We start from the raw sequence: 17003 nt of genomic DNA, 5'->3' as shown, positions 1-17003 counted from the left end.
GTTGGTGCCGATGACAGATACAACGACAGCAGCTGATATTTTTACCGCACTCGTCGGCGCGCTGGACAGGGTCGGAGTGGACTGGTCCCGCGCTGTCAGCCTGGCTACAGATGGTGCGCCCTCAATGATCGGGAAAAAAGCAGGCGTTGTGACAAAGTTCAGAGAGAAAGTGCAATCTGCAAATGGAGGACGTGATTTTTTGACTTTTCACTGTATTTTGCACCAGGAGGCTTTGTGTTGCAAGTCATTAAAGATGGATAACGTCATGAAGGTGGTCATCCAAACTGTTAATTTCATCCGATCCAGAAGCCTGAATCACCGTCAGTTTGACAGCCTTCTCAGAGAGAAAGACCACATCTATGGCCTGCCATACCACACTGAGGTAAGATGGTTAAGCCGAGGTGCTGTGCTGAGGCGTTTCTTTGATTTACGAGAAGAAATTGAACAGTTCATGGAAGAAAAGGTCAAACCAGTGTTAGAATTTCATTCCGCAGAATGGATGCAGGACCTTGCATTTATGGTGGATGTTACAGAGCACCTGAATAACTTGAACAAACAGCTGCAAGGGCGCAACAAAGTTGTCACGCAGTATTATGACAGCATACGTTCTTTCAAGTTGAAGCTGTCATTGTGGGAGACGCAACTTGCCGGTGGTGATGCAGCTCACTTCCCCTGTCTGAAAAATGTGTGCGCGACCCAACATGTGGCAGACATGAAGCGGTTCAAAGATAAAATAACTGGACTGTTACGGGAGTTTGAGCAACGCTTTCAGATTTATGTTCATATGTTTTTATGTTGATGTGCTATTGTTTTTAATTGATTTTATTTTATTTGTATATTTAACCTATTCTTGACTCTGTGGTTCTTGCACTTGTTTGGGGAACAGGATTTCATTATTTTTATCTAAATTTCTGCCTGAGAAATGACACCCTGATATAGTTCTGTGATCTGTGAAACAGTTCTGTTAATCACTGAGGCATTGTGTGTTTGTGTGTTCTTTGTCCTCAGAACTTTCAAATAACTTGAAGTGTTGTATGATTAATAGTGATGTTGTGCTTTTGGACACTGTCCTCAGGCTCCAGCTTTATGTTTATATGTTTTTAATTGATTTTTAACCTATTCTTGACTCTGTGGTTCTTGCACTTGTTTGGGGAACAGGATTTCATTATTTTTATCTACATTTCTGCCTGAGAAATGACACCCTGATATAGTTCTGTGATATACTTCTGTGAATCACTGAGGCATTGTGTGTTTGTGTGTTCTTTTTCTTTAGAATTTTCAAATAAACTTGACGTGTTTTATGATTAATAGTGATGTTGTGCTTGTACTATTTTGGACACACTGTCCTCAGGCTCCAGCTTTATGTTGTATGTTGATCGTATTAAAACAAAGAAAACAATCTGAAGTTGTTGTTTTTAAGTTATATATATACCATGATTTTTCCGGTCCGGCCCACTTGGGAATAGATTTTCCTCCATGTGGCCCCTGAGCTAAAATGAGTTTGACACCCCTGATCTATTTTTTCCGTAAAATATGCTTGAATTTTCAAAATAGTTTTCATTGGGAAGGCAGAGAATGCGTTTTTATCAAAAAGCAAATCACTTTTGGCACAGAATCCTACTAGCTACTCCACGTGCTTAATTACGTCATTTTTGTTTTGAGCCAACTTCGCTGTCGTACAGCGAGGTAGCCCGATTCCAAATGCGATCAACTTTCAGCGGGTGCAAAACATGCCTACGCGGGCGCCCATATATATATTTTACCCTTATTTAACTAGGCAAGTCAGTTAAGAACAAATTCTTATTTACAATGACGGCCTGCACCGGCCAAACCCGGACGACGCTGGGCCAATTGTGCGCCGCCCTATGGGACTCCCAATCACGGCCGGTTGTGATACAGCCTGGAATCGAACCAGGGGGTCTGTAGTGACGCCTCAAGCACTGAGATGCAGCGCCTTAGACCGCTGCGCCACTCGGGAGCCCTATTAATATTAATGGAACCCCTTCAGTGTGGACCCTGTCTTGTGAAGAACGCTGCCCTCTGTCTGCCACTGAGTTCAGATTAGTCATTTCACCAGCATTGGTCCATGCTATTGGCAGGTTCCAGATCTGTTTGTGCTATATTGCCCGCTCCTGTGGTCAATGACCACAAACAGATCTGGAACCAGTCTACCGTGCTATTGTGCGTATTGCCCACTCTTATGGTCAATGACCACAGGTCATGAACCAGGCTACCATGCTATACATTTAGCCCAACCTTCCTATCAATGGAAATACTTGAGTTCTTGCCATGAAATATATGTTGGGGTAAAGGTTTATCTATCAACAGAATACCAAAAGGTCAAAAGGTTGCTTTTACTGATGTTGTCTCTCTGTCCCTGTCTCTTTGTCTGTCCCGGTCTCTGTATGTCCTTTTCCCTGTCTCTCTGTCCCTGTCTCTTTGTCTGTCTCTGTATGTCCTTTTCCCTGTCTCTGTCTGTCTCTGTCCCTGTGTCTCTATCCCTGTGTGGCTGTCCCTGTGTCTCTGTCCCTGTGTCCCTGTGTCTCTGTCCCTGTGTCTCTGTCCCTGTGTCTCTGTGTCTGTGTCTGTGTCTGTGTCCCTGTGTCTCTGTGTCTCTGTCCCTGTGTCTCTGTCCCTCTGTCTGTGTCCCTCTGTCTGTGTCCCTGTGTCTCTGTCCCTGTGTCTCTGTCCCTCTGTCCCTGTGTCTCTGTCCCTGTGTCTCTGTCCCTGTGTCTCTGTCCCTGTGTCTGTGTCCCTGTGTCTCTGTCCCTCTGTCTGTGTCCCTGTGTCTCTGTCCCTCTGTCCCTGTGTCTCTGTCCCTGTGTCTCTGTCCCTGTGTCTGTGTCCCTGTGTCTCTGTCCCTGTGTCTCTGTCCCTGTGTCTCTGTCCCTCTGTCTGTGTCCCTGTCCCTGTATCTCTGTCCCTGTGTCTCTGTCCCTCTGTCCCTGTCCCTGTGTCCCTGTCCCTCTGTCCCTGTGTCTCTGTCCCTCTGTCTGTGTCCCTGTCCCTCTGTCCCTGTGTCTCTGTCCCTGTCCCTCTGTCCCTGTGTCTCTGTCCCTGTGTCTCTGTCCCTGTGTCTCTGTCCCTGTGTCTCTGTCCCTGTGTCTCTGTCCCTGTCCCTGTGTCTCTGTCCCTGTGTCCCTGTCCCTCTGTCCCTGTGTGTTCTCTCTCTCTGTCTCTCTGTCTCCCTCTCCAGCCGTCCTGTACGAGCTCCTCTATGAGCGTGTGTGTGGCACGGAGCGTTCCGTGGTGGCTCCCAGTCTGAAGGGCGGTACCGGTAACCGTGGTAACGACCTTCTAGAAGACGACCCGGACAATGAGCAGTGTCGTAGCAGCGACGAGTCGGACGTGGAGGGAGAGGACGCTCTCTGGTAGGGACAGATCAGAACCGAACCTAATCCAATGCAAGTCAATAGTACCATGTCCAAATGATCTAGAAGTGACTTCATTGAGTTACACAATCCATTTTTAGCTACGTTTTTTTTAGATGGGATGATTTGGACGTGAAACGCGAAAATGCTTGTATCGTTACCATTGACTTGCATTGAATTTGTGCCACAAATGCTAAAAAGTTAGCATTTGAAACAGTGGCCAGGTAAACAAAACCAGAACATGGGTTACTGTCATACCTCGTCCATAGACGGGAAACCAGGTAAGGAAACCAATATGTCATTTTGTAATGTGGATGAACGATCCCTTTTAACCATTAGACGGGAATCAGAGTTTCAGTCAGCTGGTAATAGCCGGCTTCCGGCCGGTGAAATTTGGCGCTTGCCAATTGTCCGGAAGAAGAGGAAGAACAAATCCCATCGCGAAATAATGTTTTTTAGCCTCTTGATTGGTGGAAATGCCAGTCGGTGGAAATACATTTAACTGGTCATGCTTATCGGTCTATAGGTTAATTTGTATAATTTTTGTGGAATTAAATTGGTGCCTTTACAGTATATTCGTTACGTATCTTATTTATCGCGACGCGTAAAGCATACAGATACAGAGCCTTTGAGTGGAACATCTGTCAGCTGCTGCGGCATATAGAAGACAGCGCCATCCACTCTGCAACGAGCTGGAGGCAGTATGCATTTTGAAAACATATACTTAAATTGTTTGAAACCTGAACATTTTACTACATATTATGAGGCATGTTTTACCTTGCTTCAAAGTAGCCTAGCGAAATTCAGACCAATTATTTTATATCAACTTTCTTTCGTTGTCCGTTGTGCAAAAGGCACAATCCTAGTCATTTTTTTAAAAAATGTTTTAATTTAACCTTAGTCTCATTGAGATCAAATCTATTTTTTCAAGAGAGACCTGGTCTAACCAAGACTGCAGCAATGTTTGAGACAAATATCAGATAAACTGTAACAACTTAAAAGACATAAAATAAAATGTTTTGACGTAGACGCACAGATTTCAATTACAGAAACATATTAGACCCTTTCAATATTTCTAGTGGATACTTTCATCTCTCACGTGAAACCGCTCGCATGCCTTTTTGACAAGTGTTTCCCCGCTAATTGCATTATGGAACGAACATGTGAAATAATAAAGAGTTTATCAACATTTTTAAGCAAAAAAAATTCTGATCTCTTGCATCAGACTTATTGCTTAAAAATAATAATAATAATGTAGCTTAGTCCTACTGGTTGTATTAATTTGAGATCTATTTTCCCACAACTGGGATCTATTTTCCCACAACTGTCCCAGAGTCTGATTGGAAAAGGCTATTTATTTTCTTGACAATCTGACCAATAAATAGGTGAGCTTTCCTACTACGGGGGAATAGTAGATTGACATACAGTGGGGGAAAAAAGTCAGCCACCAATTGTGCAAGTTCCACCATAATTTGCAAATAAATTCATTAAAAATCCTACAATGTGATTTTCTGGATTTTTTCCCCCCTCATTTTGTCTGTCATAGTTGACGTGTACCTATGATGAAAATTACAGGCCTCTCATCTTTTTAAGTGGGAGAACTTGCACAATTGGTGGCTGACTAAATACTTTTTTCCCCCACTGTAGGCAAGTGATTTTGCTGTTCGTTACTCGTCTTGTTGGCTGAGGGAAAAGTACACCGAACAAAAATATAAACTCAAAACGACGAGCACGCAGATGAGCTTCCCTGAGACAGTTTCTGACAGTTGGTGCAGAAATTATTCGGTTGTAAAAAAACAAACAGTTTTCATCAGCTGTCCGGGTGGCTGGTCTCAGACGATCCCGCAGGTGACGAAGCTGGATGTGGAGGTGCTGGGCTGGCGTGGTTACACGTGATCTGCGGTTGTGAGGCCGGTTGGACGTTCTGCCAAATTCTCTTAAAACGACGTTGGAGGCGTCTTATGGTAGAGCGCTCCCTCAACTTGAGAGATCTTTTATTGTCCCCAGCACAAGGTGCACCTGTGTAATGATCACGCTGTTTAATCAGCTTCTTGATATGCCACACCTGTCAGGTGGATGCACTATCTTGGCAAAGGGGAAATGCTCACCAACAGGGATGTAAACAAATTTGTGCACAAGATTTGAGAAAAAGAAGCTTTTTTTGTGCATGTGGAAAATTTCTGGGATCTTATATTTCAGCTCATGAAACATTGTACCGACACTTCACATGTTGCGTTTTTATATTTTTTGTTCAGTTTATTATTATTATTATTATTATTATTATTATTAAATAGTAAATGTAAACAGTTATTCTAACATCTTCAAAGTGCACATCAGAATTGGGTAAGAAGGACGCACACATCGTTGCATCCTCGATTTTTGCACGTTCTGTTAATATGATTTACTATATTCATATCTGAACGCCCTAATGAGGTTAAGCATATGGGTCCGGTAAATTTCTCAAATGTCCGGTAAATTTAAAATGCTGCCGGTTAAATGTCCGGCGCTGCAATTTCCTAACGGAAACCCGAAAAGTCTGAAATATGACTTTACGTCGGTGTGATCCACAGGAGCCAGGATGGACCAGCTGGACCTGCAGCCCACAGGGGGCACACCACTAAGGTAACTATAACTATACACACACACAGTAGAGTTTCTACTTTCTCTTTTTCTACAAGTATTGCGCTCTCTTATTGGGTTATTGATCTCTGTTATTGTGTTATTGATCTGTTATTGATTTGTAATTGACGGATATGTTATTAGGTATTTATTGGTAGGGGTGTGAATGTTTTAAACGTTTATAAATTAAATTGGGATCCTTAACGTTAAGAAAAATCCCTAATGGGAAAAACATTTTTTTTTTTGTCCCCCACCCCCACACAAATGAAGCTGACTATTTCTCTTCGCCAGTGTGTGTTCAGTCTTTGGTCTGTCCTTTAGAATATCCCGAGTGGCGCAGCTGTCTAAGGCACTGTGTCTCAGTGCTTGAGGCATCACTACAGACCCGGGTTCGATCCCAGGCTGTGTCACAGAGACCCATGAGGCGGCGCACAATTGGCCCAGCGTCGTCCAGGGTAGGGGAGGGTTTGGCCGGCCGGGTCGTGTTTTGGAGGACCCATGGCTCTCGACCTTCGCTTCTCCCGAGTCCGTAGGGGAGTTGTAGCGATGGGACAAGACTGTAACTACCAATTGGATATCACAAAATTAAGGAGAAAAAGGGGTAAAAGTACATATTTTTTATATACAGTACCAGTCAAAAGTTTGGACACACCTACTCATTCCAGGCTTTTTCTTTATTTTTACTATTTTCTACATTGTAGAATAATAGTGAAGACATCAAAACTATGAAATAACACATATGGAATCATGTAGTAACCAAAAAAGTGTTAAACAAATCAAAATATATTTTATATTTGAGATTCTTCAAAGTGATGACAGCATTGCACGCTCTTGGCATTCTCTCAACCAGCTTCATGAGGAATTATTTTCCAACAGTCTTGAAGGAGTTCCCACATATGCTGAGCACTTGTTGGCTGCTTTTCCTTCACTCTACCGTCCGACTCATCCCAAACCATCTCAATTGGGTTGTGGTCGGTTGATTGTGGAGGCCAGGTCATCTGATGCAGCACTCCATCACTCTCAAATAACCCTTACACAGCCTGGAGGTGTGTTTTGGGTCATTGTCCTGTTGAAAAACAAATTATAGTCCCACTAAGCCCAAACCAGATGGGATGGCGTATCGCTGCAGAATGCTGTGGTAGCCATGCTGGTTAAGTGTGCCTTGAATTCTAAATAAATCACTGACCGTGTCACCAGCAAAGCACCCGCACACCACCTCCATTCTTCACGGTGGGTACCACACATGCAGAGATCATCCGTTCACCTACCCTGCAAAAAGCTCACATTTGGATTTGTCAGACCAAAGGACAGATTTCCACCGGTCTAATGTCCATTGCTCAGGTTTCTTGGCCCAAGCAAGTCTCTTCTTCTTATTGGTGTCCTTTAGTAGTGGTTTCTTTGCAGCAATTCGACCATGAAGGCCTGATTCACGGAGTCTCCTCTGAACAGTTGATGTGGAGATGTGTCTGTTACTTGAACTCTGTGAAGCATTTATTTGGGCTACAATCTGAGATGCAGTTAACACTGCAGCAGAGGTAACTCTGGGTCTTCCTTTCCTGTGGCGGTCCTCATGAGAGCCAGTTTCATCATAGCGCTTGATGGTTTTTGCGACTGCACTTGAAGAAACATTCTAAGTTCTTGACATTTTCCGGATACTTTTTTAAGTAATGTACTGTCGTTTCTCTTTGCTTATTTGAGCTGTTCTTGCCATAATATGGACTTGGTCTTTTACCAAATAGGGCGAACTTCTGTATACCACCCCTACCTTGTCACAACACAACTGATTGGCTCAAACATTTACATTTACGTCATTTAGCAGACGCTCTTATCCAGAGCGACTTACAAATTGGTGCATTCACCTTATAGCCAGTGGGATAACCACTTTACAATATGTTATTTTTTTTGGTGGGGTAAGGGGGGGTAGAAGGATTACTTTATCCTATCCCAGGTATTCCTTAAAGAGGTGGGGTTTCAAGTGTCTCCGGAAGGTGGTGAGTGACTCCGCTGTCCTGGCGTTGTGAGGGAGCTTATTCCACCCATTGGGCTGCCAGAGCAGCGAACAGTTTTGACTGGGCTGAGCGGGAACTGTGCTTCCGCAGAGGTAGGGGGGACCAGCAGGCCAGAGGTGGATGAACGCAATGCCCTCGTTTGGGTGTAGGGACTGATCAGAGCCTGAAGGTACGGAGATGCCACTCCCCTCACAGCTCCGTAGGCAAGCACCATGGTCTTGTAGCAGATGCGAGCTTCAACTGGAAGCCAGTGTAGTGTGTGGAGGAGCGGGATGATGTGAGAGAACTTGGGAAGGTTGAACAACAGACGGGCTGCGGCGTTCTGGATGAGTTGTAGGGGTTTAATGGCACAGGCAGGGAGGCCAGCCAACAGCGAGTTGCAGTAATCCAGATGGGAGATGACAAGTGCCTGGATTTGGACCTGTGCCGCTTCCTGTGTAAGGCAGGGTCGTACTCTCCGAATGTTGTAGAGCATGAACCTGCAGGATCGGGTCACCGCCTTGATGTTAGCGGAGAATGACAGGGTGTTGTCCAGGGTCACGCCAAGGCTCTTTGCACTCTGGGAGGAGGACACAACGGAGTTGTCAACCGTGATGGCGAGATCATGGAACGGGCAGTCCTTCCCCGGGAGGAAGAGCAGCTCCGTCTTGCCGAGGTTCAGTTTGAGGTGGTGATCCGTCATCCATACTGATATGTCTGCCAGAGATGCGATTCGCCACCTGGTTATCAGAAGGGGGAAAGGAGAAGATTAGTTGTGTGTCGTCTGCGTAGCAATGATAGGAGAGGCCATGTGAGGATATGACAGAGCCAAATGACTTGGTGTATAGCGAGAATAGGAGAGGGCCTAGAACTGAGCCCTGGGGGACACCAGTGGTGAGAGCACGTGGTGCGGAGACAGATTCTCGCCACGCCACTTGGTAGGCGCGACCGGTCAGGTAGGACGCAATCCAGGAGTGAGCCGCGCCGGAGATGCCCAACTCGGAGAGGGTGGAGAGGGGGATCTGATTGTTCAGCAGGGAGGAGAAGGTGGCAAAGAGCTTCCTAGCGATAAATGATAAGGATGTTAAACTTGAATGGGCTAGTGACAAACGCATTAAGAAGGAAAGAAATTCCACAAATGAACTTTTATTAACACACCTGTTAATTGAAATGCATTCCAGGTGACTACCTCCATAAAGCTAGTTATTTCATAGTTTTGATGTCTTCAATATTATTCCACAATGCAGAAAATAGTCAAAATAAAGAAAAACCCTGGAATGAGTAGGTGTCCAAACCTTTGACTGGTGCTGTGTATATATAAAATAAATCCTAGCCTCTTCATTGATGATAGGCCCCGTTTTACTTCAGTTGCAAGAAATTGCGAGCCAAGAAATTACGAAATACAGCATTCCGTTGAGAGATACAGCCTTTGATTGCCAATAGATAGGCCTAGTGCACGGTTCTGACTGTCTGTCTGGTGGCTGACCTGCCTATACTGATAGATAGGCCTAGTGTACGGTTCTGACTGTCTGGTGGCTGACCTGCCTATACTGATAGATAGGCCTAGTGCACGGTTCTGACTGTCTGTCTGGTGGCTGACCTGCCTATACTGATAGATAGGCCTAGTGCAGGGTTCTGACTGTCTGTCTGGTGGCTGACCTGCCTATAATGATAGATAGGCCTAGTGCACGGTTCTGACTGTCTGTCTGGTGGCTGACCTGCCTATACTGATAGATAGGCCTAGTGCACGGTTCTGACTGTGGCTGACCTGCCTATACTGATAGATAGGCCTAGTGCACGGTTCTGACTGTGGCTGACCTGCCTATACTGATAGATAGGCCTAGTGCAGGGTTCTGACTGTCTGTCTGGTGGCTGACCTGCCTATACTGATAGATAGGCCTAGTGCACGGTTCTGTCTGTCTGGTGGCTGACCTGCCTATAATGATAGATAGGCCTAGTGCACGGTTCTGTCTGTCTGGTGGCTGACCTGCCTATACTGATAGATAGGCCTAGTGCACGGTTCTGACTGTCTGTCTGGTGGCTGACCTGCCTATACTGATAGATAGGCCTAGTGCACGGTTCTGACTGTCTGGTGGCTGACCTGCCTATACTGATAGATAGGCCTAGTGCACGGTTCTGACTGTCTGGTGGATGACCTGCCTATACTGATAGATAGGCCTAGTGCACGGTTCTGACTGTCTGGTGGCTGATCTGCCTATACTGATAGATAGGCCTAGTGCACGGTTCTGACTGTCTGGTGGCTGACCTGCCTATACTGATAGATAGGCCTAGTGCACGGTTCTGACTGTCTGGTGGCTGACCTGCCTATACTGATAGATAGGCCTAGTGCATGGTTCTGACTGTCTGGTGGCTGACCTGCCTATACTGATAGATAGGCCTAGTGCACGGTTCTGTCTGTCTGGTGGCTGACCTGCCTATACTGATAGATAGGCCTAGTGCACGGTTCTGACTGTCTGTCTGGTGGCTGACCTGCCTATACTGATAGATAGGCCTAGTGCACGGTTCTGACTGTCTGGTGGATGACCTGCCTATACTGATAGATAGGCCTAGTGCACGGTTCTGACTGTCTGGTGGCTGACCTGCCTATACTGATAGATAGGCCTAGTGCACGGTTCTGACTGTCTGGTGGCTGACCTGCCTATACTGATAGATAGGCCTAGTGCACGGTTCTGTCTGTCTGTCTGGTGGATGACCTGCCTATACTGATAGATAGGCCTAGTGTACGGTTCTGTCTGTCTGGTGGCTGACCTGCCTATACTGATAGATAGGCCTAGTGCACGGTTCTGTCTGTCTGTCTGGTGGATGACCTGCCTATACTGATAGATAGGCCTAGTGTACGGTTCTGTCTGTCTGGTGGCTGACCTGCCTATACTGCCCCTCTCTCTGTCCCTCGCTAGCTAGCTATAAAATATGTGAGTGTTTGTGTTCTCGGAAGTATGGCAACTAAAAATACTGAGTCTTATGAGTCGATTCCTAGCGGAAGATGAGTTTTCTTTCTTCTAAATGTATTGGTATTTAACTAACTTTTAAAGTACTTTTTTTTTGCAGGCAGTAAGGCAGGCAGCTCTATTATTTGATTGACAGTTCTGGTCGCCTAGTGATGGAAGTTAGTCTGAAGAAGAATTCCTTTACAGACAAGTAAAATGGCTGTTCAGTGGTGCATCAACTATCTTCAGAGAAGGTTTGTTTTTGTCTGCATTTAAATAGCTGCGGTGTAACAGACAAACAAACATGCCGTAGCCGAGGCGCTTTCAAAGATATTTGACTGCGGTAGATACATTTTATTAGGTACACCACCCCGTTCACGAAAATGCATCGCTCCTACAGACAGTGAGTCAGGTGGCTGTGGCTTGCTATATAAAGCAGGCAGACAGGCATCCAGGCATTCAGTTACTGTTGGATTGAACGTGGGCAAAACGAGTGACCTAAGCGACTTTGAGCGTGGTATGATTGTTGGTGCCCCTCTTGTACCACAGTAACAAAAAAAACATCCAGTCAGCGGCAGTCCTGTGGGCGACGACAGCTCGTTGATGAGCGAACGTCGAAGGAGAACGGCGAGAACAGTGCAAGCTAACGGGCTGTTCGCAGCATGAGATGTACCACCGTCCCATCTGTGGCAACAGTGTGATGCCATTGCGTCAGCATGGACCAACATTCCTGTGGAAGGTTTCCGACACCTTGTAGAATGCCCCGAAGAATTCTGGCTGTTCTGGAGGAAAAGGGGTCCGACCCGGTACTAGATGGGTGTACCTAATAAACTGCATATGTAATAGGACCATTATTCTGTGAATTGACGTGTAATTTTATCATTTTTTTCCTTATCATTTTAACTGGAAACATTTTTTTTTTTTTTAATGGCAGTTTAAATGTTAAGCAGAATTGTCCATTTGTCACATCTCTAGTTATTGGTTGCTTATTGATTGGTTATTGGTTGCTTATTGATTGGTTATTGGTTGCTTATTTATTGGTTGCTTATTGATTGGTTATTTCTGTGTGTGTGTTTCAGAGTGGAGGAGGTAGAGGCCAACCCCTCTCCAACAGGGTCAGACGTTCTCTCAACCCCTTTCTCTACAGAAACACAGAGTACGATGTCTGGGTGAAGTCCAAGAGAGGTACATTTTAAAATACTTTATTTTAATCCAAATCCAATTACATCAAGAAGGATTCGATCATTTAAAAGAGTTGGTCTTTGCTGCTATAACAGCCTCCACTCTTCTGGGAAGGCTTTCCACTAGATGTTGGAACATTGCTGCGGGGACTTGCTTCCATTCAGCCACAAGAGCATTAGTGAGGTCGGGCACTGATGTTGGGCGATTAGGCCCGGCTCGCAGTCGGCGTTCCAATTCATCCCAAAGGTGTTAGATGGGGTTGAGGTAAGGGCTCTGTGCAGGCCAGTCAAGTTCTTCCACACCGATCTCGACAAACCATATCTGAATGGACCTCGCTTTGTGCTCGGGTGCATTGTAATGCTGAAACAGGAAAGGGCCTTCCCCAAACTGTTGCAACAAAGTTGGAAGCACAGAATCGTCTAGAACGTCATTGTATGCTGTAGCGTTAAGATTTCCCTTCACTGGAACTAAGGGGCCTAGCCCCAACCATGAAAAACAGCCCCAGACCATTATTCCTCCTCCACCAAGCTTTACAGTTGGCACTATGCATTGGGGCAGGTAGCATTCTCCTGGCATCTGCCAAACCCAGATTCGTCCGTCGGACTGCCAGATGGTAAAGCGTGATTCATCACTCCAGATAAACGTGTTTACACTGGTCCAGAGTCCAATGGCGGTGAGCTTTACACCACTCCAGCCGACGCTTGGCATTGCACATGGTGATCTTAGGCTTGTGTGCGGCTCCTCAGCCATGGAAACCCATTTCATGAAGCTCCCAACGAACAGTTATTGTGCTGACGTTGCTTCCAGAGGCAGATTGGAACTCTGTAGTGAGTGTTGCAACGGAGGACAGACGATTTCTACGCGCCTCAGCACTCGGCGGTCCCGTTCTGTGAGCTTGTGTGGCCTACCACTTCGCGGCTGAGCCGTTGTTGCTCCTAGACATTTCCACTTCACAATAACAGCACTTACAGTTGACCGGGGCAGCTCTAGCAGGGCAGAAATTTGACGAACTGACTTGTTGGAAAGGTGGCATCCTATGACGGTGCCACGTTGAAAGTCACTGAGCTTTTCAGTACGGGCCATTCTACTGCCAATGTTTGTCTATGGAGATTGCATGGCTGTGTGCTCGATTTTATACACCTGCCAGCAACGGGTGTGGCTGAAATAGCCGAATACACTAATTTGAAGGGGTATCCACATACTTTGGGCAATATAGTGTAGTTTAGTGATTTAATATTACTTTTTATTTCTATTCTGTTTTTATTTGAAATTCAGTTGTCAGTTTACGGTCATGACATGTTGTGTTTATGTAATATTAAACATGTATCACTGACTAACCCCTTCAAAAAGGGTTCAGAAAAACGGCTGCAATACAACAATTCTTCACAGATCTTTCAGTTTAACAGTTTTGTGTGTGTGTGTGTGTGCACATTTCTGTTCAACCAAACATGATTTTCTGGTGTATTATTTAAGAGACTGCATTCCAGAGAGGTGGTCGTTCGGTTTCTCAAGCCTGATGACAAGTTGTCCACAGACACAGAATATTCTCTCCACGAACGCTTGGGGTGCGGTGGTAGAAAACAGATCCAGTGTGACAAGGCACCGCTTTGGATAAACAACTCGGTCAACATGCCTCCCTTTACCTCTTCCAGGTATTTCCACAGCTCACACGGGGCACTTAATGCCCCGCCTGGTTGACCCTCCGGCTGGACAGTGACCTCAGACACTATCTTCGACGCGAGGAAGCTATATTTCTGAAGGACTGTGGTCGAGATGCTTGCTGGATTCATCGTGCTGGCATCTTCCTGGGGTCCTTCTGCGCCACGGCTGTACTCTCTGATTTGCTGAAGTACAAAATACTTTTTCTTCTCTGATCAGTGGCTCCATCTCTCTAATGGGAAGTGCCAGAGACACACTTGGAAGTTGGCTGCAAGGGGATTCAGTATGCATGCGAAGCGCTCACGCAGTGACCTTCAGGAGGACCTGTGCCAACTGTTTTGCAACAGTAGTTTGAATGCAAGTGTGCCTCCAAGGGTGAGAAGGCACGGCACCACATCAGACAGGCGATTGGCTGTTAGTTTTGAAGTTTGGTCGGTGTGGATTTGCGAACGGCTCCTGCGACTTCACCAGCTGCTCAAGCCTGGCCCGGTCACGCTCAGTGGACGCCCTCGGATTTCATCCCTGTTAGCTAGTAATAGCTAGGCCTATTTGAAATATCGCCATCTACTGGCAGCATTTACCTGCCGGATTCAGACGCTAGGAAAAAATGGTGGTTTTTATTTGAGTTAGTTTTGCAGTCAAAGATAGTTTCAGTATAGTTTGTTTTTATTTGGCTGAATTGTTTTTCCATTTTAGTTTATTTTAGTTTCAGTTTTCATTTACTATAATAACCTTGGTACCTGTGTTTGTATTGAGTGGTGGTGTCATGGGGATTTTGTTCACCTGTTCTAACTTGGTTATTTCCTGTTTCAGCTCAGCAAAAGCTGGATTTCTGCATCGCTGCTGGGATGCAGTACACCGTGGGAGACAAGTGCAAGGTACGGTGTGTGTGTGTGAGGTCTTCACTCCGCTGACTGTGTTTTGTGTGGATGCTCTCTGATAGTGTAGTTGTTCTGCCCCGCCCCCTCTAGGTTCGCCTTGACAACGGTGGGCGTTACTATGGCGCCTACATCCAGGAAGTGTCGCCTGATAACGGGCCCGTCACTGTCTTCATAGAGGAACTGGGCAGGAAGTAGGTCATCTCTCTCCTTTTTATATGATCTTTGTTCTGGGCTTTACCCTGTCATGTTTTATCGTTGTTCTGGGCTTTACCCTGTCATGTTTTATCGTGTGTGTGAATGTGTCCAGACGCTCTGTATCCCTCTGGAACCTGCGGCCCCCCACAGACGAGACGACGTCCTGGAGCACGGTGACCCGAGACGGAAAGAGACTGAACAACGTCTCCACTCCACACCCTGGTAAGGACCCTACACCTGTCCCCTAGACCCCTAGTCTTTGGTAAGTGCCTTAAACATGTCCCCTAGCCACTAACTTTGAAAACTCTTGCATCGTCCCAACAGTGTTCATGAATAACTTTTATTTATTTAAAGATAATCATCTTTTTCCTGCAATCAGTCTTTGATCGATCTCTCTTGTGTTCTAGAATATATTTGTTTTAGAATGAGCTGTGTTCTGTTGTACAACAGTTGAAAACTTCAACTCTTCTCTCTCTCTCTCTCTCTCTCTGTCTGTCTCTCTCTCTCTCTCTCTGTCTCTCTCTCTCTCCTCTCTCTCTCTCTCTCTCTCTCTCTCTCTCTGTCTCTGTCTCTGTCTCTGTCTCTGTCTCTCTCTCTCTCTCTCTCTCTCTCTCTCTCTCTCTCTCTCTCTCTCTCGCTCTCTCTCTCGCGCTCTCTCTCTCTCTCTCTGTCTCTCTCTCTCTCTCTCTCTACTCACTCTCTCTCTCTCTCTCTCTCTCTCTCTCTCTCTCTCTCTCTCTACTCACTCTCTGTCTCTCTCTCTCTCCCCCACCTTATCTCTGTCTCTCTCTCTCTCCCCCCCCAGAGTGGGAGGGCAGGGGAGGAGGGAGGAGGTCAGGGAATCCTTCGCCGTCGGAAACGCTGCCTGTCTCTCAGGCAAAAGGCCCCTCCCACAGCGTTGGGCGTGGTGTCCACAAGCAGCACTCTTGGCCCCCACAGGCCACCGTAGAGGAGGGAGGGGTCAGGAGCACCCCCCACCTCAACCCCAGGTCTGTCTGGACCCCAATACTAAACTTTTACACCGATCTTAGATGGAAAAAACCAACCACTAGCTGCAGTAGAGAGTTACAGTGCATTCGGAAAGTATTCAGACGCCTTGACTTTTTCCACATTTTGTTACGTTACAGCCTTATTCTGAAATGTTTTAAATTGTTTTTTCCCCTCATCAATCTTGACACAATACCCCATAATGACAAAGCAAAAACAGGTTTTTATACATTTTTGCTAATTTATTAAAAATAAGTATTCAGACCCTTTACTCAGTACTTTGTTGAAGCACCTTTGGCAGCGATTACAGCCTCGAGTCTTCTTGGGTATGACGCTACAAGCTTGGCACACCTGTATTTGGGGAGTTTCTCCCATTCTTCTCTGCAGATCCTCTCAAGCTCTGTCAGGTTGGATGGGGAGCGTCGCTTCACAGCTATGTTCAGGTCTCTCCAGAGATATTCGATTGGGTTCAAGTCCGGGCTCTGGCTGGGCCACTCAAGGACATTCAGAGACTTGTCCCGAAGCCAGTCCTGTGTTGTCTTGGCTGTGTGCTTAGGGTCATTGTCCTGTTGGAAGGTGAATCTTCGCCCCAGTCTGAGGTCCTGAGCGCTCTGGAGCAGGTTTTCATCAAGGATCTCTCTGTACTTTGCTCCGTTCATTTTTGCCTCTATGCTGACTAGTCTCTCAGTCCCTGCTGCTGAAAAACATCTCCACAGCATGATGCTGCCACCACGCTTCACCGTAGGGATGGTGCCAGGTTTCCTCCAGATGTGACGCTTGGCATTCAGGCCAAAGAGTTCAATCTTGGTTTCATCAGACCAGAGAATCTTGTTTCTCATGGTCGGAGTCCTTTAGGTGCCTTTTGGCAAACTCCAAGTGGGCTGTCGTGCCTTTTACTGAGGAGTGGCTTCCGTCTGGCCACTACCATAAAGGCCTGATTGGTGGAGTGCTGCAGAGATGGTTGTCCTTCTGGAAGGTTCTCCCATCTCCACAGAGGAGCTCTGTCAGAGTGACCATCGGGTTCTTGGTCACCTCCCCGACCAAGGCCCTTGTCCCCCGATTGCTCATTTTGGCCTGGCGAACAGCTCTAGGAAGAGTCTTGGTGGTTCCAAACGTCTTCCATTTAAGAATGATGGAGGCCAATGTGTTCTTGGGGACCTTCAATGCCACAGA

At 46.2% G+C, this 17003-nt stretch overlaps 1 protein-coding gene across 1 annotated transcript in view; it reads left to right on the top strand.

Annotated features, from left to right (window-relative positions):
• The window catches only part of LOC311112638 (OTU domain-containing protein 4-like), a gene marked incomplete at its 3' end in the record, with an annotated part of 49908 nt that overhangs the window by 4648 nt on the left and 28257 nt on the right, over nucleotides 1–17003 (top strand). Inside the window, exons 7-13 of the mRNA XM_084155783.1 lie at nucleotides 3197–3371; nucleotides 5942–5993; nucleotides 12006–12111; nucleotides 14581–14645; nucleotides 14739–14839; nucleotides 14956–15065; nucleotides 15649–15832. Coding sequence (XP_084011909.1) covers nucleotides 3197–3371; nucleotides 5942–5993; nucleotides 12006–12111; nucleotides 14581–14645; nucleotides 14739–14839; nucleotides 14956–15065; nucleotides 15649–15832 — 793 coding nt within the window. The remainder of the gene's footprint in view (nucleotides 1–3196; nucleotides 3372–5941; nucleotides 5994–12005; nucleotides 12112–14580; nucleotides 14646–14738; nucleotides 14840–14955; nucleotides 15066–15648; nucleotides 15833–17003) is intronic.

Source organism: Coregonus lavaretus (genome assembly GCF_964263955.1).
Source record: "Coregonus lavaretus genome assembly, chromosome: 39".
Taxonomy (NCBI): Eukaryota; Metazoa; Chordata; class Actinopteri; order Salmoniformes; family Salmonidae; genus Coregonus; species Coregonus lavaretus.
The sequence above is the reverse complement of the archived record's forward strand: the minus strand, read 5'-3'. Positions and strand labels throughout refer to the sequence as shown.